The sequence below is a fragment of the Poecilia latipinna genome, unplaced genomic scaffold (assembly GCF_001443285.1).
Source record: "Poecilia latipinna isolate Pla-1442-1.1 unplaced genomic scaffold, P_latipinna-1.0 Scaffold1544, whole genome shotgun sequence".
Classification (NCBI taxonomy): domain Eukaryota; kingdom Metazoa; phylum Chordata; class Actinopteri; order Cyprinodontiformes; family Poeciliidae; genus Poecilia; species Poecilia latipinna.
Window position 1 is genome coordinate 35,588 of NW_015114160.1, and position 24,808 is coordinate 60,395.

At 38.1% G+C, this 24,808-nt stretch overlaps 1 protein-coding gene and 1 long non-coding RNA gene across 2 annotated transcripts; one reads left to right on the forward strand and one right to left on the reverse strand.

Annotated features, from left to right (window-relative positions):
- LOC106963526 (uncharacterized) lies at positions 1 to 3,248 on the reverse strand. The gene is made up of 3 exons (XM_015058477.1): positions 3,163 to 3,248; positions 1,699 to 2,002; positions 1 to 1,452 (listed from the first exon to the last, which is right to left on the reverse strand). Exons 2-3 carry the CDS (start codon positions 1,932 to 1,934, stop codon positions 1,056 to 1,058), a joined length of 633 nt encoding a protein of 210 aa, XP_014913963.1. The 5' UTR covers positions 1,935 to 2,002; positions 3,163 to 3,248; the 3' UTR covers positions 1 to 1,055.
- A 20,172-nt stretch (positions 3,249 to 23,420) lies between these two features.
- On the forward strand, positions 23,421 to 24,712 carry LOC106963529 (uncharacterized). Its single transcript, XR_001428208.1, has 2 exons — positions 23,421 to 23,537; positions 24,650 to 24,712. It is a non-coding gene; the product is annotated as an uncharacterized LOC106963529 (long non-coding RNA).
- Positions 24,713 to 24,808: the final 96 nt, after the last annotated feature.

Consider the following 24,808-nt stretch of genomic DNA (forward strand, 5'->3'; position numbering starts at 1 on the left):
CAGTCCAACAACAAAACTTTGCATTTTATTGCAGAAACATTTTGTTTCTGTTAATAATTTCTAAATATTTTCTGCTGTAACACTGAACAATCTGCCTGAACAGAAGCTAAAGACGATATTTTATCTTTGACAGGTTAATTTTATGATGAACGTTGATGGCTGACGCCCCGTGGTGCTGAAGGATGAAACCGAGCGCTGAGCTAACAGAGCATTGAGCTAACAGAACGCTGAGCTAATGGAGCCTTAAGCTAACAGAGCGTTGAGCTAACGGAGCATTGAGCTAACAGACCGTTGAGCTAACGGAGCATTGAGCTAACAGAGCGTTGAGCTAACAGAGCGCTGAGCTAACAGAACGCTGGGCTAACAGAACACTGAGCTAACAGAGCGTTGAGCTAATGGAGCGTTGAGCTAATGGAGCGCTGAGCTAACAGAGCATTGAGCTAACGGAGCGCTGAGCTAACGGAGCGCTGAGCTAACAGAGCGTTGAGCTAATGGAGCGCTGAGCTAAAGGAGCGTTGAGCTAACGGAGCGTTGAGCTAACGGAGCGCTGAGCTAACGGAGCGTTGAGCTAACGGAGCGCTGAGCTAAAGGAGCGTTGAGCTAATGGAGCGTTGAGCTAACAGAGCGCTGAGCTAACAGAGCGTTGAGCTAACAGAGCGCTGAGCTAACAGAGCGCTGAGCTAACGGAGCGTTGAGCTAATGGAGCGCTGAGCTAACAGAGCGCTGAGCTAATGGAGCGTTGAGCTAATGGAGCGCTGAGCTAACAGAGCGTTGAGCTAACAGAGCGCTGAGCTAAAGGAGCATTGAGCTAATGGAGCATTGAGCTAACAGAGCGCTGAGCTGATGGAGCGTTGAGGTAATGGAACGCTGAGCTAACAGAGCGCTGAGCTAACAGAGTGTTGAGCTAAAGGAGCATTGAGCTAACAGAACGTTGAGCTAACAGAGCGCTGAGCTAACAGAGCGTTGAGCTAACAGAGTGTTGAGCTAACAGAGCGCTGAGCTAACAGAGCGCTGAGCTAAAGGAGCATTGAGCTAACGGAGCGTTGAACGACCGTTCACAGGGCGGAGTGTTCGAACAGGATGACGGTGGAGCGGCTGGACAGGCTGGACAGCCTGGAGGGCCGGAACGCTCCGATCCGGGAGTAAACGTCCCCGTCTGAACACGCGCCCCAGGACAGGTGGGGGCTGGGCGGCGTGGTGTGGATCAGAGGCAGCGACGGCGGCCGGAGTCCAGGCGGGGGCGCTGCAGGCGGGGTCGGCGGGAGCGGGAGGGAAGGCGGAGGGACGATGGAAGTTATGGTGGTGATGGTCTGGATGGGAGCCGGTTCTTCTGGGAGCGACCCGTTCTTGGTGGGGATCTCCTGGCAGGCGGTGGGCTGCTTCAGCCTGTAGGTGGCGCTGTGGTAGAAGCTGCTGTACTCCAAGGCGTGTCGCGCCCGGGCCAGCCTGAGCCTGGAACCAGAACCAGAACCAGAGACAGATTAACAACATCTATCAATATCAATAGACGCATCTGATAGAATATTCACTGAACTCTGAGTCAGAACCGCACAGCATTCTGGGAGATGTAGGCAGAGGGAAGACTCAACCTCCCCCAGCTAGCTTAACAAGGTGGCTGCTATCAACTAGCTAAATCACTTTTTGGTAGCCAACAACAAGCTGTTTAATAGCCTACTTCCTCTCTCACTGAGCTCCTACCTGTGCCTCAGCTGCAGCAGCCTGTAGAGCAGCAGCAGGATCACGGCTCCAGCCAGCGTCACCAGCAGCAGCGCCACCTGCAGGTCCAGACTCCAGCAGTTCCTCCCAGCCGAGCTGCAGCTCCTTGGAGGTTCTGTTGGCCGCTCCGTCCCCCTGACGGGGCCGGCGCCGACCCGGCTGGGCGGAGGAGGAACCTGGAGGGAGGAGCTGCTGGTGACCAGCTGGCTGAGGCGCATCACTGCCAGGGGCGATCACAGACAGGAAGTGATGTCGTCCGGCTTGAACTCCATCGATTCTCACAGACCTGAAAACGGAAGAGTTCGGTTTGGTCTGAGGTCAAAAGGTCAAGTGATGTTTATCATTAAACTGTCGAGAACTATCAGCAATGATCTGGTTTATTAGTCACTGATCCATGGAGCAGCAATTCTGTTTTAAGATGAGAGAAAAGAAACAACAAAAGAAACAACAAAAGAAACAGCGAGAAAAGAAACGCTGCTGGCGTGACGTGAGCAACAACTGAATCAAATCTGTAACGCCAGCAGGAGTTTTCACAAAACCCAGCTTTTACTTTGGTAGTCAAATTCCTGTTAACAGGAATTCAATTTGCATATTGGCTAAATATTTAGCTCTGAACTAAAGAGTTAAGTTTTTACTGTGAACCTAAATATTTTCATTGAAGCTAAATAATTAGCTAGTTAATCAAATATTTGGCTTTAGGCTAAATAACTAGTTTAAGGTTAAAGAGCTAAGTAGTTAGTCGAAAGCTAAATATCTAGCTTGTTAACTAAATATTAGCTAATGTATCGGTTAACCTATCAGAAGTTTCCAGATCGATGACATCATCATTATCGGGTTTCTCTTTATTTTTTAAAGAGACAGTAGTCATTCTGGATGTAAAGCAGAAATAATTAATCATTAAATATCTGTCATATTCTCTCATTATTGTGTCTTTTAGTAAATAAAAATAATTTTGGTGATTCTAATTTACCTAAAACAAAGAAGTTTTGTCTGATTTTACTTTAAACAGTAAGAAAAAAACCATGGATGTCTTTTTATTCAGTGTATGTAAACTTCTGGTTTCAACTGAATTTGAAATTGTGCAGTTTTACCCAAAATTATTAATAATTCACAGATTTAAATTCATAGTAATCATTTAATTTAACCAACATGTTTCTTCTGACTGGAACAGATTTATGGACTCTGAGGAGGAAGCTGGAGATTAGGGTGATGGCACAGAGGCCTTCCTCAGAGCAACACAGATAAACGGTCATTAGAGAAAACACCCAAAAAAAGTCTGATTATTAAGAAGGATTTCAATTTAGTCAAACTGAACTGAGGCCTGACAGTTTTTCTGATGTAAGTGTGTTAAAGCAAACCTAGTTCCTTGATAAAACCTGAAGCTAACCTCCACGCGTGCGGCGCCTCGACGTTTGGTCTCATATTTCAGTAGAAACTCAGACTCACCTGAACCAGATGTGGCAGTTTTGGGTAAATCCAGGAGAAAACAAGCCGACCGTCGGAGCGGCTCTCCGGCGGGAACAGCAGGAAACGGGCCACTTCCCGAACTCACAATGCCACAAACCTGATTGGAGAGCACTTCCTGTCGCCATGGTTACAGGAAACTGGTCAAGGGAAGCTTCCTCTTCTTACGGACTCAGTGGAGTTTGAAGAAAACATGAAACTGAGCAGCACAATAAGGCAGGAAAGAGAAATACTTTTGTTTTTTCTTCTGGCATTTTGATTTTTCTCCACCAACATAACTTAGAAAAAAACTAATGTAGTTAAATTTACTCAGTTACATTTACCTGAGTAACTTTTTTGGAAAAATCATATTTTTACTTCACTGTACTTTGAGTAATTTTATTTTCAAGAATTTTTTACTTTACTTGAATAAAAATTTGTTGAGGTAGTTTTACTCTTAATTTTTGTTTTCTCTGCCCACCTTTGGTAATTATACTGTTTGTTATTAAGCTTCCATTACATGAACTGAAAATATACAAAAACTCAGCAAAATTGGCAAAAATTTATGTATTTTTAAATACATAAATTGCAATAAAATTGCAAATGAAATGTCTCAACAGCGCCACCTGGCAACATTGAATGCCCTCTGGATTGACCTTACCTTATTGTAAAGTTAAGAAATTTGGTGGAGCTGTCTAACTCCCAAAGATCTACAGGAAACTCTCAGGCATCGACGCTCCACGCCAAACAGGAAGTCGGCCATCTTGGATTGAAGTTCCAATTTTGACCACATTTTGGCCATTTACAGAGAAATGTCCTCCATCTGGTGTTTTAATCTCAATTAGCTTTTTTCTTTTCCTTTTTTAAAGAAATTTGTTTACAGAGACTTCATATTTCATTTAATTTGTTTAGTTTATTTATTTTGGATATTTAAAATGTCTTCCTGTTCCAGAGTTAAATGTTCATCAGAATTTAACGTTTATTGAACTTTTGTTCTTGGGTTATTATTACCATTACATGACTAAAAAATGGTCTCAAAACAACAATATTATCATTTATCTCAATAACTTATGGAACAATTTATCAAATTTGATATGACAGAGCTAATTATGATAAATTTAAGTTAATGATGAGAAATAAAAACATAAATAAACTGACAGTATGATTGTAAATGTCATTTTTGCTATTTGCTCCATAGTTTTTTTTTTCCACAAAAGCATTAGTAAATATCAGTAAATACTGATAATATGATTAAATTCAGTTACACCTTTTGAAGACGCCTGTTGTAAATGGGAATATTTTACACAAACAACATTTATGTTTTCGGCGCCATAAATGCTGAAGTTACCTCAAAAATAACTAATAAATTATTTTTTATCAATCAGTCAATCAAATTTTATTTGTATAGCACATTTCAGCAGCAAGGCATTTCAAAGTGCTCTGCATAACTAAAATAAAAACAGCATGTGACATGGAATAAACAGTGAGAAAGAGAAATAAAAAGAAATTAAAGATAAAGAGATTTAAAATAAATAAATAAATAAATAAAAGCATGAAATATCACGATTAAATTCGGTGTCCGTATCGCCCGGCTCTGCTGGAAACCCAGATTTTCAGGTTCTGGCCAGCAGAAGGGCAGATCGTCTCCAGGTTTGTAAATGAGACCGTTTGGAGCAGCAGCAGCTGTTTATCAGCGGCGGCTCCTGATGCAGAGATGGAGGAGGGCGTGAAAGGCGGCGCTATCTGATGGAGCCGCATTCAGAGGAACCGAAGAGGCCCGGCCCGACTCAAGTCCGGATCCATTTATCTGTCTAATGAGCTCTGATGCCGGGCCAAGCTGGGAAGAGAACCTCTGATATTACAGAGAAATATTAAAGATCTGCTATCGGCTGGCGGCTCAGCAGCGATCCAAGAGGAAAAGAAGGATTTTAAACACAAAGATGATCAGAAGATCCTCTGATTTAAATACTGCATTAATATAATAACAATAATAATAATAATAATAATAATAATAATAAGATACGCAGGAATAATTTAGAGCAATTCTGTTTGACAGTTTCAGAATAACAATAAAATATAAAATAAACTCTTATTTTATTCCATCAGCTACAATTTAACATAAATATGATTAAATTAAAGTTGAACTCTGTCAATTAAAAATCAATTATTAGTATCAAACGGTCTTGTTTTGTTTTTAATTGTATCTAATTCATTTATTTTTATTATTTAAATCTGATTCCAATTAGGAAAAATAATGAGGAAGGTAAGTTTTCAGACTAAATTTAATCAATTTTAATTAGACAGATTTAATCAGAGTGAACTACAGACAGATGGATGGATGGTGGAAGTGGACTACAGAGCAGGGCATTCTGGGTAAATACAACCAAACAAACGTGTTAGCCTAGCGCTAGCAGGAGAAATGGCTCAGTTTTTCACCAAAGACCAGAGAGAAATCCTCCAGACGCTAAAATCTGACGTTACTCCAGTTTTGATTCCATTTCCTGAAGAAGGAAGCTGCTCTCAATGTCTTCTTTGGAGGTTTTTGTGTTGTTTCCTTCAGTTGTTCTTGGTGCAGCGCCCCCACAGGCGAGGAGGGGAACAGCTTTTTAAACAGTTTGACTCAGTTCAGAGTGAAAGAGAACCTGAGATTTGTAAGAAATGTAAGAAACTGGATTCCTGCTTTCCTACAGACACATTTTAAAGTGCAGCAGTGAGGATGGGAGCCGCCATGCTGAAACCGGTTGCCATGTTGGAGGGACGATAAATGCTGAAGCCGGTTGCCATGTTGGAGGGACGATAAATGCTGAAGTCGGTTGCCATGTTGGAGGGACGATAAATGCTGAAGCTGGTTGCCATGTTGGAGGGACGATAAATGCTGAAGCCGGTTGCCATGTTGGAGGGACGATAAATGCTGAAACCGGTTGCCAGGTTGGAGGGACGATAAATGCTGAAGCCGGTTGCCATGTTGGAGGGACGATAAATGCTGAAGCCGGTTGCCATGTTGGAGGGACGATAAGCACTACGGCTGATGAGAGCTGATGATAATCACAGAGCTGGAGACGATGGTTATGATAACGACGCCTCAGGATGTCTCAATGAAATCCTGGTGATGATATTAATGATGACATTATGGAGGGAAACCTGTAAATGTATCTTTCTGCTGTTCCTGATCAAACAGATTTTTTTCATCTCATTTTGTGACTAAGCAGAGCTAAAAGCTGCTGAGAGCTCTTTGGCTGTGAACCCACACGGCTAAATCTCAGAGTGCCAATCACACGAGACGGAGCGAGTGGGAGTTTGTCTTTTCACATCATGAGGCTAAACATTCGTCTAATTTCAGTTTTAGGGAGCAAATAATAAAGTTTGCAAAACATATTTGAAGATCAGAGGTTTGTTTTTAAATGCTGATGGTTGAGACGTAAAATATGACAGAATATAAGAGCCATGCAGGATCGTTTTATTACAAGGATAAAGTCGTAATAATATGAGAATAAAGTTATATTACATTAAAAACTCATATTATTACGACTTTACTGACATATTATCTCAACTTTATTCATGAATTACATCTTTATTCTCATAATTTTATGACATTATTCTCATAATGTTTTTTTTATTTTACTCTGTTGTATTCAAACAGGCTAGGCTAATCTGTAGCATGTTAGGCTAATTTGTTTGGCAGGCTAATGCTAGCTTAGATTAGCCTAGACTTTTTAGACAGAGAAGAATCAGAACTAATTTTCTTCTTTGTTGCTAATCTTGCTAACAGGCTAACTGCAGCCTTTTGTTGTAAAGCCAGTGAATCCACTGTGAATATTTTCTGACGCTTCATAACAGGTCTGTGTTATTTTTGTTTACAAAGTTCATAATTCATTTTATCTGTTGTTTGTGTTGTTTTATTTATTTATTTTAGACATTCAAAATGTTCCAGTGTTAAAAGTTCATGAGAATTTAAAGTTTATTGGTCTTAATGATGTGTTTTTTCATTATTATACCTTTATATTACAACAAAATGGTCTCAAAACAACAATATAATCGTTTATCATAATAACTACCATCCAGTTATAATTGTTTTAACAACAGACCCAAATGTTTCATTTATTAGACAGTTTTGAGTCATTTTTCTTTGTAACTTGTATGAAAACGTAAATTTGGTCAAATCTCGTCTTGTTTTATAAGTTACAGTAAACAGATAATCTGCACATCAAAAAAAGCTCTAATTGTTTAATTGTCCAGCAAAGTGTTGATATTAACGGCTCATCGCCTCCCGGTGGTCGTCCTGCTGCCGGTTCCCGTCAGCGGCGGGTCGGTGGCGTCCTGGTGGCGATCTGAGCTCAGACGTGTGTCTGTGGCCTCAGGCGCCGCGCTGTCAGATCAGCTTTCCACGGCAGACAGCACAAGGTCATCAGATGACGACCCTGAGCCGGGGCTGCCCCGCAGTCCTTCAGCTGCCACATTCATTTCCAGTCAGCCGCCGCGGCGCTCAGCTCTCACGCTCAGATCGACTCTCAGCTCCGTATCGTTGTGCTTACAGCACGACGCCGTGACGTTCGGGGAAATTAGACGTCTGGCTGTCGTGGTGATGCTAAGATACTGACATCATTATGTTGGTGCTTCAGTGTGGAAGTGCATCCATGTTTGAACTTTAAAGCTGTTACATTTCTGGACCAGGAGGAAAGCGGAATGTTTCTGACCAAAACCGATTTTATTCCAAGTGAAGCACTGATTGATTATTTCTGTTTTATCAATCTTTTGCTAATTTATCTGCTTGTTTTTGTCACTTTGGGTAAGAGAGAGAGTTTAAATAAATTAAAGCAAAACAATGACTCACTTTAAACAGGTTAGGGTAAGTCTATGGCCTATACAAAACATGATCATTACATTTTTTATATAAAATCACTCTTAGATAATGAGATTTTATGGCCTCTTGTCAATTTAAATCTAAATAATCTGCTGCTGGCCACGTCCCCCAACTCAGCGTTTGCAGGTAAAAATCTCTGCAGACAGATTCTCAATTATACAACCATACATCTTTGAAAAGCAGAAGTGGAGCCTCCTGCAAGAATGCAGCAAGTGGTTTCTGGGTGGCAACTCAACAACAAAACGCTCATCTTTTCCAGCAGCCATTGTACATAGGTAACGGCACAGTGTGACTTAACTATTAGGAGGTTTTCAAAACGACTCATTTTCCAGACAGAAAAAAAACATTAATTTGTTGCCAAAAAGCTGCTGTTTTTGTTTAGAAACAGCAGAGACACAAATGGAACCATGAAAAAAGTTTAAAATGTCAATTTTGCACAATAGTTCTGCTTAAAAGTTACATAATGCAATCAAACTTTCTGCAATAATAATTATCTTCACCTAGTTTTAAGATTACAAAAACTGTTCTGGTAATTTTAAATAACTGTGGAGGGAAATCAGAAAATCAAAACGTAAACAAATTACAGTTATTAAAACTAAACTTTATGTAATTTCACATTAAGAATTTAACAGGCTGGTGAACAAATACTTTATTTTAATATTTAGTTTCTTGCTAATAGATGAAATATCCAGTTTGCTTGTGACTGAAGAGAGAAAAGTAATGTTGCTTCTTTTGAGGAAATCATTGAATAAAAGCAAAGGTTTAAAAAAGATGTATTGGATTTAAAAAAATTTTTTTGTCAATCAACCAGTCAGCCGTTTTAGCGATTAAAAAGCTCAGTGAAGGGAAGAAAGACACATATCTGCAGCTAAAAATCCATACATGCAACACCAATTGTCTGTTTCAAAAGGAGCATCTGTAAAGGAAAATACCCGTCATTTTCCTCATGGGAGGCCCGGTTACTGTAAAAGCTTCCATTGTTCCCAAACAGACTCCTCTGATGCTCGCGTCAGGAAGCAGAAAGTGTGATCCGCCTCCAGTCCGACGCAAATGTCGGACTGGATTTGTCTTGGCTGATCGGATGAGACGCAGGTCAAAAGGCTTTCATTAGCGTCTAAACACACGGCTAATAAATGCTTCACACTCATAAAGCAACGCTCAGAATGCATGATTTCCATATTCATATGAGTGACATCCGGGTCAGAGGTTAAAGGTTCATTTCTGCAAACTGGGCAGTAAAAAAAGCTTCATCTAATCGTGTTTCACACACATTAACTAATAAATTAGCTTTATTAGTGCTAATCATAAACAGCTCCGTTAATGCTAAAGCTAGTACACCGAAATGCTACTTAGCAGAAACTAATGCTAAAAAAAGTTTGCTCTTCTATTATTGGACTTTATTCAACTGAAAGTTTAACAGAGGAAATCTGAAAATAGCAAATAAAACCAGTTTAAAATGTATGATAGTGAAATATGATTTTACAAACTGAATCTGTAGCAGCTTTAAATCAGAGATTTCAGCCTGGAAACTGGGAAATGTTAATTTTTCAGGTTTTTTTGAGCAGCACCGCCGCTGTATAATTCTACCAGCCAATTAACACGTCTTTCATCCAGAAGCTTTGAACCAAACGTCGCTCAGCCGGAGGGAAGCAGGACCTTCATGAAGCCGCAGGGTGCAGGTTTCCCGTCGGCAAATCGGCCATTAAATTCACTTTCAGTCAGGCAGGTGAGCGAACACCTGTCAGCGCCTTTGTCCACTGTAAAACCTACATGAACTCCCACTGATTAAATGTTAATTAACTTGATGTTAACTTTTTTGATGTAAAATGTTTGGTGAAGTTACCTGCAGAGACTCTGTGGAGGAAGATCTTATTATTACAGCGTTAAATTAATATTTTCACAAAAAGATTTTCAGTGTTAAACAGTTTAAACAGTTTGTTTAGAGTGGAATCGCTAAGTTTACGTACGTTACAGAATGACTGCAGTCTCTCCTGTCTTTCTGAAACATTTGTTTTGTATTTAACAACACAATTTGTGATGTTGAATGGAAACAATCAGGAAGTTGAGTTGGGCAGATATTAACAAAACATTAATATCTATACAGAGCCGATATCAGAATCAGATCAATTCCATTGTGATAAGATCAATACTTTAGTTTTAAATTCCCTCTTGAAAAAAATGTTTTTTTTGAGAACTGCAGATTCTCAACTCTACCTCACAAAAGATTATATTTTAATTTGCTCAAATATTTTTTTGTATTGTGTTTAGAACAAATTGACTCTTAATCATGTTAAAATGTTAAACTATTTTGTAGACGGCTACAGATTTTGTCCAAGTGGTTTCTGGATGGTAAGTCAACAATAAAACATGTTTGTGTTTTCAAGCAGAAATTGAACAGCTGACCAAACATGCTGGAACTTGGCTGGGGTTGCTAGGTAACGTGGCAGAATTCCTCTGGGGTTGCTAGGTAACGGGTGGGCTTTTAAGGGTTACTGGTCGCTATTTTTTGTCAATTTTATCTGAAGCATAAAATCAATCATTTGGGTCACAACATCATCCTTTTATTTTTTTAAAAATATTAAGTAAAAATAGATTATAATCACATCGAAGCTTAAAAGCTGTTTTATTTAACTAGGAATAACATGGAGGAATGACTGAATATTGAGACACTGGAGGTGACAGAAACCATGTTCCTGGTTTGAACCCACGTCACAGCGGTCCTGCATGTTTATTCTGATCTCAGCTCATTTCTGCTCCTTGTTTCTGATATTTTCCTGAAGGTTTTTCCTCCAGACGAGCCGGAGGCTTCAGTCCCAGATGCTCATCGTCCAGGATTCAGTTTATCCTCCAGAGAAACAGCTGATGGAGCTCTAAATCTAACTCAGCTCCAACATCCAGGCTTCTGCATTCATCAAACTTTAGTTTTATTTTCAGGAAAACGGTTTTATTATCTTCCTGTTTATTTATGTTATCTGCTCTCTGTCAAACACCTGATCGCTTCCTCCTCTTTCCATTTTTTGAATGTTTTACAAAGTAAATTATGGATTTAAAGGCAACCTATAATACAAAAATTCACATTTTGCACATTTTTGTATTTACATTTGGGTTTCTACTGACTCTAAAAATCTAAGTTTTTTCGTTTCTGGAAAATGAGTCATTTCAAAAACCTCCCGATTGTTAAGTCGCATTCGACAGGCACTGCACCATTACCTAGCAACCCCAGTGAAGTTCCACCCGTTACCTAGCAACCCCAGTGAAGTTCCACCCGTTACCTAGCAACCCCAGTGGAGTTCCACCCGTTACCTAGCAACCTAAGCAGTGCTTTAACACATTTGTTCAGCTTCTTTGTATGCACTGTACTATGGCTGCTGGAAAATAAACCAGAAACCACTTGCTGCATTCTTGTTGGTCGTGCAGGAGGCTCCACTTCTGCTTTTCAAATATGTACGGTTGTATAGTTGTGCATCTGTTTGCAGCCATTTTCATGTGACACAACTTATTTGGATTTAAAGTGACAAAACGCCCTAAAACAGCTTAAAATGCAGAACTGAGTAAAATCTCATTATCCAAGAATGACTTTGTGTAAAAACAATGTAATGAACATGTTTTGAATAGGCCATAGACCTTGCATATCTTCCTTTCTAGCAAAAGCCAAAGCAAAAAGTCACTGTGCATTGTTCTCTTTCTCTCTGTAAGCCTATTAAGTCACCATAGCAACAAGTTATTTAAGCGTCAGTGTCTGACAGGCTCAAGCAGTTTTAAAAAATCTCAGTCTAACAAAAGGAACAAATATGGATCTGCAGTCGACCATCAGTGTCCACGCTGCGGTTTGGATGACAGAATATTTACTCGATTCTCTGTCAGTTTGACCTTTTCTGACACAGAAATCATCTCACAGAGTCAGGCACTTTGAGGCAGTTTAATCTGTGTCTAAATGTGTTAATTGCAGCAGCATGCTTCACGGTCTGAACTTAATGAAACCGGTGATGAAGATCGTCTCCAGGTCCGATCAAAGCAGGAAGCCACTGAGCTCAGCAGGACAGGCTGACCAATCACAGCCCGGCTGCTTAATTTACACCTGAACTACTGAAACTGTCCAAATTCTGCTTCTGTCCTTCACTTTTTTTGAAAGTTAAACATTCCTGGTTCAGTTTCTACCGTATTTAGTGGAAGTTCTTCTGATCGACCTTAATTAGTCTAAGATCAGAAATTGATCAAAAATTTGTGGTAAATAATTTCTCCCCACAGAGACCAATTATATCTGTACATTTAAAGAAGCAGAAAGCTGTAAAGGATTATATCTTTAATTAACTTCATGCAGTTCCATCATTTGTCTGCAGTGTGATCGTAGCCTTAGCGCTAACACTGAAGCTAAAAAAGACGCTTACAGTGGAATAATGTATTAATTGCTACAAACGCATCCATCCTAATCCTAGGCACTGCATGTCGGCTTTTATCTTCATAAAGGAGATTTGGTTCATCCAGAGATGGATTCACAAGGTGAACAAATTAGGAATTAATCCAACTTTAAATCTGTATATCACATAGTATATTTCAGTGAGGAGATTATTTCATGGGCAGTTGCAGATGCAGAGACATTATTTACTGTAGATAAATCGTGCTAAAGGGACACGTCGCTAATTAAAGATCCTATAAACACAAACATAGTGAAACATTTCCTGTAATTCAGGTTAAAACCTTCCGTCATTGAGCTCACCTTGACTGATAAACGGCCTGCCTTTCAAAATAAAACCCCAAAGCAAATGCAAATCTATTCAGAAACTTCCTCTAGACAATAAAACAGACAAGTTGCTTAAACAAACTGTTCTTAAACTATGTTAACTTAAATTGTTTTCCAAGATCTGAATAATTCAGAGACTGTAAACGTGCAAACAGATTTAGGAGTAAACATTTCTGATTAGCATTAAGCTAAGTCTGATTCTCTTATTATTCACCTTCTGAATCTTTTTCTCCTTAAGACCAAATGTTTTCGCTTTCAGACATCAATCTAACAGGAAATGAAAATGAACTAATTGTGCAGGGCATTCTGGGTAAATACAACCCAAACAAACATGCTAGCTTAGCGCTAGCAGGAGGAATGTCTTGAGAAATAAACCATTAAAATCTGACACCACTCCATTTTTGTTTGTTTCATTAAGAAGGAAGTTGCACTCAGCGTCTTCTTCAGTGGTTTTTGTGTCATTTCCTTCAGTAGTTCTTAATGCAGCGCCCCCACAGGTGAGGAGGGAAACAGCATTTTGAATTAGTTTGTATTAATTGATGCTGCAGTGTGAAAAAGAACCGCAGCAGCTGAAAATGTAAGAAATGTACAAGACTATGGTTGGAAAAAAGCGTTAGCCTTGCTACAAAAGACATGCTATTAGCTAGCATCCGAGGCTGCAATCTGTGCCTAATTAAAGGCAGACAGACTTTAATTAGGCAGCTGAATATGAACATTTTAACATTTTCAAGACAGTAAAGTTGAGGATGTTTCTACAGCAACATCTTGTTTTTATAATCTGCTTTTTAAACTCTACTGCACCGTTTGCCACACAATCTGGTAAAAGGGTAGAATAAAACCAATGAAAAATGGCTGCTGAGCAGCAACAATTAAGATAAAAAGAGAATATAAAAATGCTCCATAATTGACTTCCCTGGCGCTTTGCAGTCTGACTCAGCTTGCTCTTTCATTTCGGCTTTATTTTGCAAGTACCCTTTAAAGCTAGATCTTGAAAATATGCACTTTACCTAAAGAGAAGAAATAAATGGACAGATACGTATTCAATAACTACCCAACAAAAAAAGTGACAAGCTTTTAGTGGCCATGGTTACAGCGGATCGCGTGAATCAGTCGACCAGAAGCGAGGAAAGAGACATTTAGAGGAAATTGGTCGTGTGGTAAGTTTCTGAGCAGCAAAGGAAATGTGATGAAATTCACATTACAGGTTAGATGCATTTATTTCAAAATGTTTAGCTTCCATAAAGTTGAAAACAAAGCCTGGAAAATCCTGCAGAAAAGCTAAATTTACTGGTTTGTAAACATAAAAATCATTCATTATTTTATATTATAATGAATATTAAAGGAAAACCTGCTGTTTTATGATTTGATTCTGATTTCAGATTGAAATAGTGACTTTGATTCATAAAGTCTGACTTGCCCTCATTTGTTCACTCAGATTAAAACCAAAGCAGTTCATTAAAAAATATAATCTGCTTCTAAAATGAACCAGTTCATCTAATAAGTTCTCATATGTTAGTTGAATATGTCGCCTAAACATATTATGTTATTGACCTAAAACAGCATAATTACTTCAAAACATCTGGACTGAGACAAAATGTCTCAAAGTTTTCAAGTGGCATTATAAACAACATACTGCTAGCTATCTAGGGCTAACACTGTTAGCAGCAGCTAAATTAGCAGGAGCTGGACAATAAATCAATAACCATATATATCACAACAGACATGTGATTAATATCAATAGTTGATACGTCTGGCAGAAAATTCAATATGGAAAATATTCACTGAACTCCGATTCAATGCACTGCTTTGCATTCTGGGAGATGTAGGCAGCAGTTTTAAGGTTTCTCCTCAAAACGGCTTAAAAATAAACAACAGAATGAAAACTGTCGATTCAGACATTTAAAACAAAAATCTAATCAATAATTATCAATATCGGCTGATATGAAATACTTGTACTGTGAAAAGTCTGTCAGCCATATAGCATGGCCCTAAGCTAACACCATTAGCTATTTCTAACACAGTTAGCAGGAGCTACCACAACTAGCAGAACTTCATGCCATTAGCTAGAGCTAGCACCAGTAGCAGAAACTAGCATCATTAGCAAGATATAAAACTATTAGCAGAATCAAAACTGTCAATAGGAGCTAGCACCATTAGTAGAAGTAGCATCATTTGCTAGAGCTAACACCACTGGCATAACACCGTTAACAGGAGCTAAAGCACTAGCAGGAGCTAACATCATTAGCAGAATCTAATGCCATTAGCTAACCTCATTATCAGGAGGTAACACTATATGTAGGAGCTAACGCTAATGTGACAATGAAACATCTTTAAGTTTTTAACAAACCGTTAACTCTTTGCAGCGCAGAAACCGGTTTTTGAAACCGACACGCTCCTTATCCTCCATTTAATCTTCCTCTTTTTTATTTCTCCTCATCATTTCTTCACAGTCTTCCATCTCAACACAATCCACTTCAAACTGAAAGGATTAAACATTAATTATGGTGCAACAATTACTGTTCTGGCTGGCCGGCGCTAGCGCTGTTAGCACTTAGCTTACATAACCTGCCTCATCTGTCACAATAACACATTCGGCTGTACGATAAATTTATAGCGATAAACGATGATATTGTTGTTTTGAGACCAGATCAATGATGTATTGGCATAACGGTGCGAGGACACATTCAGAAAGATCAACAAACTTTAAATGAATATTTAACACTGAAACTGGAAGACATTTTAAATATTCAAATTAAATAAATAATAACAGAAACAATATGTCCTAGTTGAGACCGAAGCACCGGAAGAAACGATAAATCACGCAAATGGGAATGATTGAACTTATCATTTAATTTGATTAACTGATTTATCATTTATTGTGACGTCTCTGTGACAATATTTTGTCTGAATCTCTAAAAACTGTATTTTTACTGTTTATTTTTCACTCCTGAATAAAAAACGTTTCTCCAATAATCATTCCAATCAACTTTCCGCCTTGACATCAGAGCACTTTAAGCCATAACTTGGTGATTTTCTCCGACGCGTCGGGAGGACATAACCTTTTTTAAACGTAAACATGAGAGCCGGAGTCGTTAGCGGGCGGAAAGCGGCCGCCCTCGCAGAAAGCGACGGCGGCAATCAGCAGGAGGAGGAAGAAGGGCCTGGAGAGCGGCGCTCGTCGGCGCTGAACAGCCTTTTGTGTCGCCTCTGATTGAGCCGCGACACTCAGAAGACGCTCGGTAATTGTGCTGCCGTCTCCGTTAGCGGCGTGTGGGTCCAGGAGAGCGCGGCCAAGTGATGGGAGTGTGTTTGTGCAAGTCAAGGGCCTGAAGATGTCGATGCAATGAGGCTCATCAGGAAAGCTGATTCCCATCAGAGGAGAAAACGTGACGATGGGGAATCTGAGGAGGAAAGAGCCAGTTGGCTGCAATAATCTGATTTTATTATAACAGAATGAAGAGATGATGCCAAACCCGACTTCTGCTGTGCAAAAGTCTTCATGCAGACACAATTAGAGAATCATTAAAAACTAAAATTAGCTAAAAAGCTGAAGATTATATGGTGCATAGTTATAACAAAAAATAATACATATTATGAAAATTATAAAATAACTAGAATTATTGTATATAATCCTTACAAAATAAAAAAAAATAATAGTAGTAGTTGAAGTAGTAATCATGATATAATAATTCTAATAGCCTTTAATATAATTATAACATGGTAATAATTGTTACAAAATAATAATATTATAAAATATTATAAAATATAACAATTAAATGACAAAAATTTTTTAATATAATAATACTTAGTATTAGTATTATAAAATAACAGAAAATAATATTCATTAATATGATTACAAATTGGTCACAATTACATAAAATATTAAAGTATAATTATAAATTATGATTTAAAAAAATAATATTAAGAATATTAGTAGAAGTCACAATAATAATAAATTCTTATGATTACAAATTGCAAAATTAATTATAAAAAATTATGAAATAATTTTTAAGAATTAATATGATTAGTTATAGTAACATTAATATTCATTGTTCTTAATTAGAAAATTATTATTATAAGAATAAATATATTTTTAAATGTAATCATTGTTAAGTCTGAGAAACTGAATAATAATGATAAAATTTGATTACATAAATGTAATAAAAATATTTTTAATAATCTTTTAATGTATTAGTGGAAAGTTTAGTGGAAGGAAAAAATGGAGTTATGACTAAAGTTCCCAGCAACATAGTTGATTATGGCAGCTTTTCTCAAGGACATCTTACAACAAAAAACGTTAATATTTAATCCAGTTTTTTCCTCTAAACAAACATTTATGTATTTATCTTCATATAAAATATGCAGGAATACTCATGTTTTTCCCTTCAAGCACTCAAGTGGTCATAACTCGTCTGAAGGATCTTTAAAGTTTAAATCTGGCAGTTTTAACGCTGATTTTCAGTCTAAACCTGATAATTATTATCATAGAAACGTTTTAATTTGCTAAACTGTTTAATCTGGCCAATCAGTGGCTGATAAATCAGATCAAATCAGCAGAAAGTAAAGAAGCTCGGAGGCAATTTAAACAGACGGAGAGTTCAGTCCGACCTCCTTTCCTTTTGTGTTTCTGCTATTTTCTCTCAGTTTTCAGTCAGAACCCATCTGCCGATCACTGGGCCTTGCTTGTGGGTGGAAGAAGAAAACACGGAGCCTGTAGCGGGTCTGGGTCTCGTTTTGGTCTCGATCGTAAAGCTGTGGGCAGAAAGCCGCTACGTGTCGCTGAGAGCTGAATCCATACGGAGAGGAAGATTGGAAACTGGCAGCAAGGATCTATAAAACCGTGAAAATAAAAAGTCCTGCCAAGATGGAGGATTTTTATTCAAACAAATAACTTAAATGAACTGTGAATATAAAATATCACAGTTTAAATGAGAAAAGCATCACATTTAGCTACTGAATTGTTACTGAAAACATCACTAGTTGCTACATTCATGTAAAAATGTTTTTGTTCTGACATTTCTTACAAATTTAGTCAAAGATACCCCAAGAAAATACAAAAAACTATTTTAAATTCATGAATAAATCAATAAAACAATCAATAGTGACCCAAACAAACCTGATTCTGAGTGAAATATTAATTGCCCACTAAACATAATAAACTAAATTTTCCCATTTTGGGAGAAAAATCTACAATTAGCTCTTTCTGATAAATGATAAAAAGTCTTTTACAACATGGAGGATGAATTCTGGCCTCACTCTGCTTTGCTTAATTATGAATGTCAGTAAATTGTGCTGAAATGACATTTCTATCAAATTTCAGTAAAATACTAATTTCATTAATAACATTCACTGTTAGCCAAATTAATGTTGGTTAGTAACTGAAACATCCACAAAGGTCACTGACATAACTTAACACTGAACAAAGTAGTTATAAATAAAATTGACTTAAATTCAGTAAATCTTCCTGAAATTTACTGAATTTCAGGAAAATAAAATTTATTGGTGGATAATATTAATTGTTAAACAACAATTAATGTTTTTAACTACCATTAATTGTTGGTTAATGACTGAAAAATTAACAGTGATCAACTGAAATATATTGAATCTGAAAAAAGTAGTAATAATAAAGAAAATACTAAAACTAAAGAAAATCAGACATTTTCATGTTTGGGGGGTTAAAGGTGCCCATCGTGGCCCTCTGGTAAATTTGGACTAGAACCGCCACTGCACAGAGGTCTTTGTTTTTTTTTTGTTGTTTTTTTTAAGTAGCTGAAGTTAATTTGACTCGTTTCTAGGAGATGAAACTTTTAGTTGTTGTGGCTTCTTTAATGTATGGCTGATCTATGGAGCTCCAATCAGGCCTACATTTCTAAAGTCTGACGGGAGATTTCCATGTGTTTATTTATGAATCAAGTGATTTAGAAGGAGAATTTAACCAAAATCTGAGACGTAAACATGATCTTTTTCCAGCTTAAGAAGGTTGAAAACGTCTAAAAACATTCAGACTGAGTGTAAATAAAGCCTGACCTATGGAAGATGCCAACATGCCGGCGTTCCTGTCATTCACAGGTCTCTGCTCATTTGTGACATCTGGTCAGATCTGCAGTGGGAAACAGACGGCGACTCCCACCGCCACCATCTGCCTGCGTGAAAATGGGCCGCCGCGGGTTGCCAGGTCTGCACCACATCCAGCCGATCGCAGGACACTTTGTGTTTTAGAAAGAAGCAAATAAGAGCGAAAAATCAGTGAAGGAGCTGAAGAAAATGAAACAAGTCATTAGAAACGTAACTAGATAGTTTTCAGTTGCTGTTTTTCACCATCATTTATCCTCAGGTTTTGATCTGCAGTCTCAGAATTCTGACTTTTTAAAAATTATGACGATTTTCTCAGAATTTTGACTTTATTCTTAGTGTTATTTTTTCAGTGGTCCTAATCCTCTTTACTGTATGTAATAAGTACAAAGTTTAAACTTTCTAATTTAATGACTGAAATAAACTTACCTGTTAGTTGCTGCTGTTTCTATTTCCCACAAAATTCCGCAATTTAATATTTAGAAAATTAACTTTTTAATTCTTAGAAAAATTTGCTTTTCAATACAAAGTTTAGGGTATTTGGGAATATTGAATTTGGTTTATTTCATAAAGCTGCAATGGAAACACTTTTTTTCACATAATGAATCATAAGATAAACAACATGATGTTACTTCTGACAGAAACTATAAAGCAGACAACAGGAAGTAGTTGGAGGATGATAACACAGCATGATTTTTACTGACTTGTTGCATAAACAAGATTCTCCATGTGTGATTTTAATCGCATTTCTTATTGCAAAATTGTGTTTTTTTCAGAAAATTTACATTTGTAATGGAAACGCTGTGAGTGATCTCGTAATTTATTCAATTTATTAAAGAGAAATATCTGTAAAAAGCTTTAGTCTTGAACAGAGATGATAATTACTGCGTTACATTTTTCCTGGCAGATTTCTGGAAACAGAAACATTTGAAGAAATTTCCTCAGCATGCCGTTTATTCTCTTTCTTGTAGTTGTATCTCTGCCCAGCAGCTGTTCGCTGATCATCGTCCTCGACCCCAATCTACTCCGAGGCCTCGGCAACGTCATCGGATCTGAAGCTGAAAATTTAAATACGGCCGAGTTCTGGAGACCCGAAACGTTCCCGATTGATCCGATATGTCAGCTTATCCGACGGTCCAGGCTGCAGCCGCTGCACCAGGCGTCACTGTCACCCCATCAATATAAATGCAAATCCTACAATCTGGTGAGGGCCGCGTGGATTACGACTGGCAGACAGTCGCCTGTCTGTGAAAACACGGTGAAAGGTCAGCGGCTCGTTAAGTTTGGCTGATTGCAACGCGGTGAATTTAGAGGCAGACAGGTGAGCCGCCGTCGGACCTTAAAGTGCAAACGTTTCCGTGGATCTTTTCTTGACATTTTTACCCGTCTGAAACACGAAGACGTCAGAGGTTCACTTGAACAGTTCCATGAAGTTTTTACAAGAAACCGGGAGCAAAACTGAACATGCAGCCGATGCAACTCTAGCAGGTTGGACACAGTTTTGTTTTTACAACCATCTTCTGACTTTAAATTACGTTTCTTTTGTTTTTGTTGCTGTTTATGCCATGCTGCACATCATTGGTTCATTCATCTCTGGAATTATTAAACCAATGAAATACTTTGAAGGTGATTTTGATATTAAATATCTAGCTTGGCGCTACAAGCTCAGCTTGCTAACTAAACATTTAGCATGCTAACTATTTATTTTGGAGCTAAATATTTAGCTTTCTAACTAAGTATTTAGTTTTTTAATTAAATATCTAATATTTGACTGTGATATTTATAACCTTATAAGATAGCAAAAATATGACTTTGCAAAGTAAACCTAGTTTTTCCTTTCTGAAATGCTAAAATTACCCAAATGCTGTTAATTTTTAATGTGTAACTTTACACCCCATAAAATGAGGCTTAGAAACCTGAGAACTGTTTACCAGCACAGTGGAGAAAGCATCATGCTGTGGGCTTATTTCATTGCCCACAGTGTCTCATTGTGTCTCTGCTGCAAAAGTGGTCAGCGTGAATCTTTCAAAGTGCAACTTTTGTTTTTAGAACAATTAAATCTGCTTGAAAACTGATGAGTTAAGTCTTTATCATACCCATGATGAAGACTTTCTCGTTCGGTTTCTCTTTCCAGCCACATGTGAACTGAATGCATTGTTTGCAGTAAAAAATTGACTCCAGAGTCTTTAAATTTGTGTCCAAATGGAGCCGTTTGGTTCAGACAAAACCCAGCGGAGGCTCGGCCTCAGCTTCAATCAAACAGTCTGTTTAAATTGCAGACCTTTCCCCACTTCAGAGATAATTACCCCCATTATTCTATTGATCAAGTGGCACCTGAAAATCCCTTTAATGTTTTACTCTCTTTGTGTTCGGAGCAGCTACGGAGCTCTTGTGTCGTAAAAAGCGAAGGAATATTTTTAAAAACGGAGATTCACCTGCATGCAGGTTTTCCTGCTGAGCCTCTGGTAACGATAGATAAAGTCTCACAACCTGCCTGGAACAAACGTCTCAAACCCTGCAGAGGTTTGCGATCGCCTCATTGGTTTTGCTAACGAATTCATTAATTAGGCAATCAGACAGAAATTAGAGGTCACTGCATGAGGGGTCAATTATTCTCATCTCCTCCTGGGGTGAAGATAAACTTCTTCCTGTGACCTGCAGCAGTAAAATCAACACTGACAGCCAACACACTACTATGAATTCAAAGCCAACTTTGTCCTTTTTAAGTTTTTAAACTTAACTTTGTGTGTCTGCGAAAACACTTTCAGTGATTTCTGCCTTCCTATTTATTTAAAATCTATGAATATCGTTGCTACAATCTGTGTCAACACTTTAAACTGGCTTTTAAGAGACAGTTTGAAGAATGAGAGTCCAGAATATTTGGTCTTATTGTGACCAAAGTTGCAACATTTGTTACATTTTCAGCATCAAAAGATTTGAATCCTTTGTGCAACCTGTTCCCCTCCTGGCCTGTGGGGGCGCTGCACCAAAAACCACTGAAGGAAACGACAAGAAAACCTCTGAAGACACTGAGCACAAATTCGTTCTTCACCAAATGGAAGCAAAAATGGAGTGGCATCAAATTTTAGCGGTTGGAGGATTTCTCTTTTGTCTTTGGTAAAAAAAACAAAACAAGATCCATTCTTCATGCTAGCGCTAAGCTAACGCCTTTTTTTGGCCGGTTTTACCCAGAATGCCCTGTGATTTAGACAAATTTCACAACAGCTCTGTTTGGTTGCTTCAATCAAACTCTCGTTCCAGTTCGGTTGGAGAGGTGTGAACGTGTAATTGGACAAAAAAGCGGTTTGAATAAGCTTTCAGACTGGAGACCGCTCCAAAAGCAGGAAGTGAACTATAGCGCAGGGCATTCTGGGTAAATACAACCAAAACAAACACACTAGCCAAGCGCTAGCGGGAGAAATAAAAATCCTCCAACCACTAAAATCTGACGCCACCCTGTCTGTTTACATTTTGTGAAAGAATGAAGTTTTGCTCAGTGTCCTTTTTGGAGGTTTTTTGTTTCCTTCAGTGGTTCTTGGTGCAGCGCCCCCACAGGTGAGGAGGGGAACAGGTTTTTCAGAGTTTGGTCGGTTTGACTCAGTTCAGTGTGAATGTGAACCGCAGCATCTGATCAGAGCAGGAACAAATCCTTCAGTCCTACATAAACTGTTGACTCCCTTTAGTTACAGTAAAGCCAACCTGGGTGGAAAGAGACGAGATCTGGTGAGACCAGATCAAATTTTCTGTTGGTAAACTTCAATTCTCTGGAATCTTTCTGAGGATTATCGCATGGTTTAAAAAAAGGGCTGAATGTGATTATTAATGGATTTGTTTTAACGTGTTACATTGTAGGCTTTCAAAATGAACACTTTCTGTTACTGTAATGAATCGCAAAGCAGGGCGACTTTCATAGGAACATGCTGCCCCCTGCTGGACTGTTTTATACAGGAAGGCAAGAAACTTTCAAATAAGCCACAAAATAAATAAAGAGAAAATAAAATGGTTAAAAAATTAGTAAATAAACTAATATTAAGAATAAATAAGAGGAAATAAAACTAAATAAATAAAAAAGACAAAATAAAATTTAAAATAAATAGGAAATAAAACTGTAAATAAATGAGGAAATGCAAAAATAAAATTTAAAATAAAGACTACAGATTAAGGTTATTCATTCATTTGTTCATTCAATAAATGGTGTACTTGTCCTTTAAGTGTCACCTGCTGCAGTTCCTGAATGTATTAAAAGCTTGTGCTGCCCTCTGCTGGCGGATGAATGTAATTACAACTCAGATGCTGCTGCTGGCTCAACATTTCATCACAAAACACTAAACATTTATCAGAATTGTATAACTGTGGCTCTTAAAAATAACAGTTATAGAAATAAAAACTACTTATATTCTGTTTTATAATATATCTCAGTTATTAAACTCCAGATGCTTTTAACCAGAACATGGAGCCTAAAAATAAACCAACCACAGGCTGTCACCTCTAACAGCTTCCTGAACGCGGACCGGGCCGCCCTCTGAGCTCTGACTCAGTCAGCGGTACCGCCCCCCCTCTCCGTGTTCGGCTCATATATAACCAGAACCAGAACCGGCTCCAGGCAGGGAACCGCTCAGACGTCCAGAGGGAGCAAAGATCAGCGGCTCAGACGTCCAGGAAGATAAAACAAGATGAGGCTCATTCTGCAAACGCTGATAACATGTAAGTCATCCGCTCTGTTATCAGCTCACCCAGATACCTGGATAATATTCAGGTTAATTAGTTTAAATGTTTAAATGATGCGGAAAACTATCATGCACCCTGATCTCCTCAGCTGTTTTCAAAGAGATTAAAGTTAAAGAAAGTTTAAATTATAACCTGGATTTCCTGGAGGGAAGCTCCACAGTTCAAAGGTTTTCTCAATGATTGATTGATTGATAAACAGTAATCACTTTAACTAAACCGGCGGAGGCTGGAGGGAAAACGTTGGTTTGTGGTTTTTAATGGCAGGAAGAGTTTTTAGACAGATTTAGAGGCAAAAAAAAATGTTTTATCAGTTTGAAAAACTATTTCAGACCAAACTGTCTGAGAGAGAAACTCTCAGCAGCGTCAGACCGGATCTCAGTTTCCACTTCCTGCACACCAACGCGGCGTGTCGAAGAAAAACATCAGCGTGGTTTTAGTTACAGACCGAAGCAAAACCTGAAGAAACTCCCTAAAAAAACTTTTTAAAGGGTGAAAACTAAAAATGTGATAAGTTTTACTGGACGATAAAACTGTTCCAGAAATTATTGTGATAAACGGTAATGTTGTTGTTTTGACTCCATTTTCAATCTGCTTCACATCTTTGCAACCATTTTGCAAAGAAACAAACAAAACTATGATGAAGGATTAAGAAAAATATTTTTAAAAAGTAAGACAAGGTGATAATATTCCAAGAATAAAGTAAAGTCATATTTTAATGGAAGTTTTCATACATAAAAAATTACAATCTGGAGTTCCACAGGGCAGCTGTTTGGACCTTTTCCGTTTTCATCATCAAACTCCAGGATAAGTTGAACAAAATAAACAAAATGTGTCATCTGTTGCTGATTTCACAACTATGGATGATTTTTTTGATGTAAAGCTCTTTGAGTTTCTGGAATGTTCTACACAGATTACAGATTATGTAAAACTAACCAATGGGAATTGTGTTTTTCTTGACTGGTTTTGATTTTTAAATGGTTTTACGTCTCAAAATATAGAATATTGTAGAGAAACTGCTGCACTGTGAACCATAAGAGGCGAGATGTAGAGTGGAAAAAGACTGAAGTGTTGTTTGTGTGGAATTACAGGTCTGCTGTTATCAGCATCTTCATCAACGACAATGACACCACCAACGACACCACCAACGACAACAAAGACACCAACAACGACAACAACGACAACAATGACACCACCAACGACAACACCGACAACAAAGACACCAACAACGACAACAAAGACACCAACAC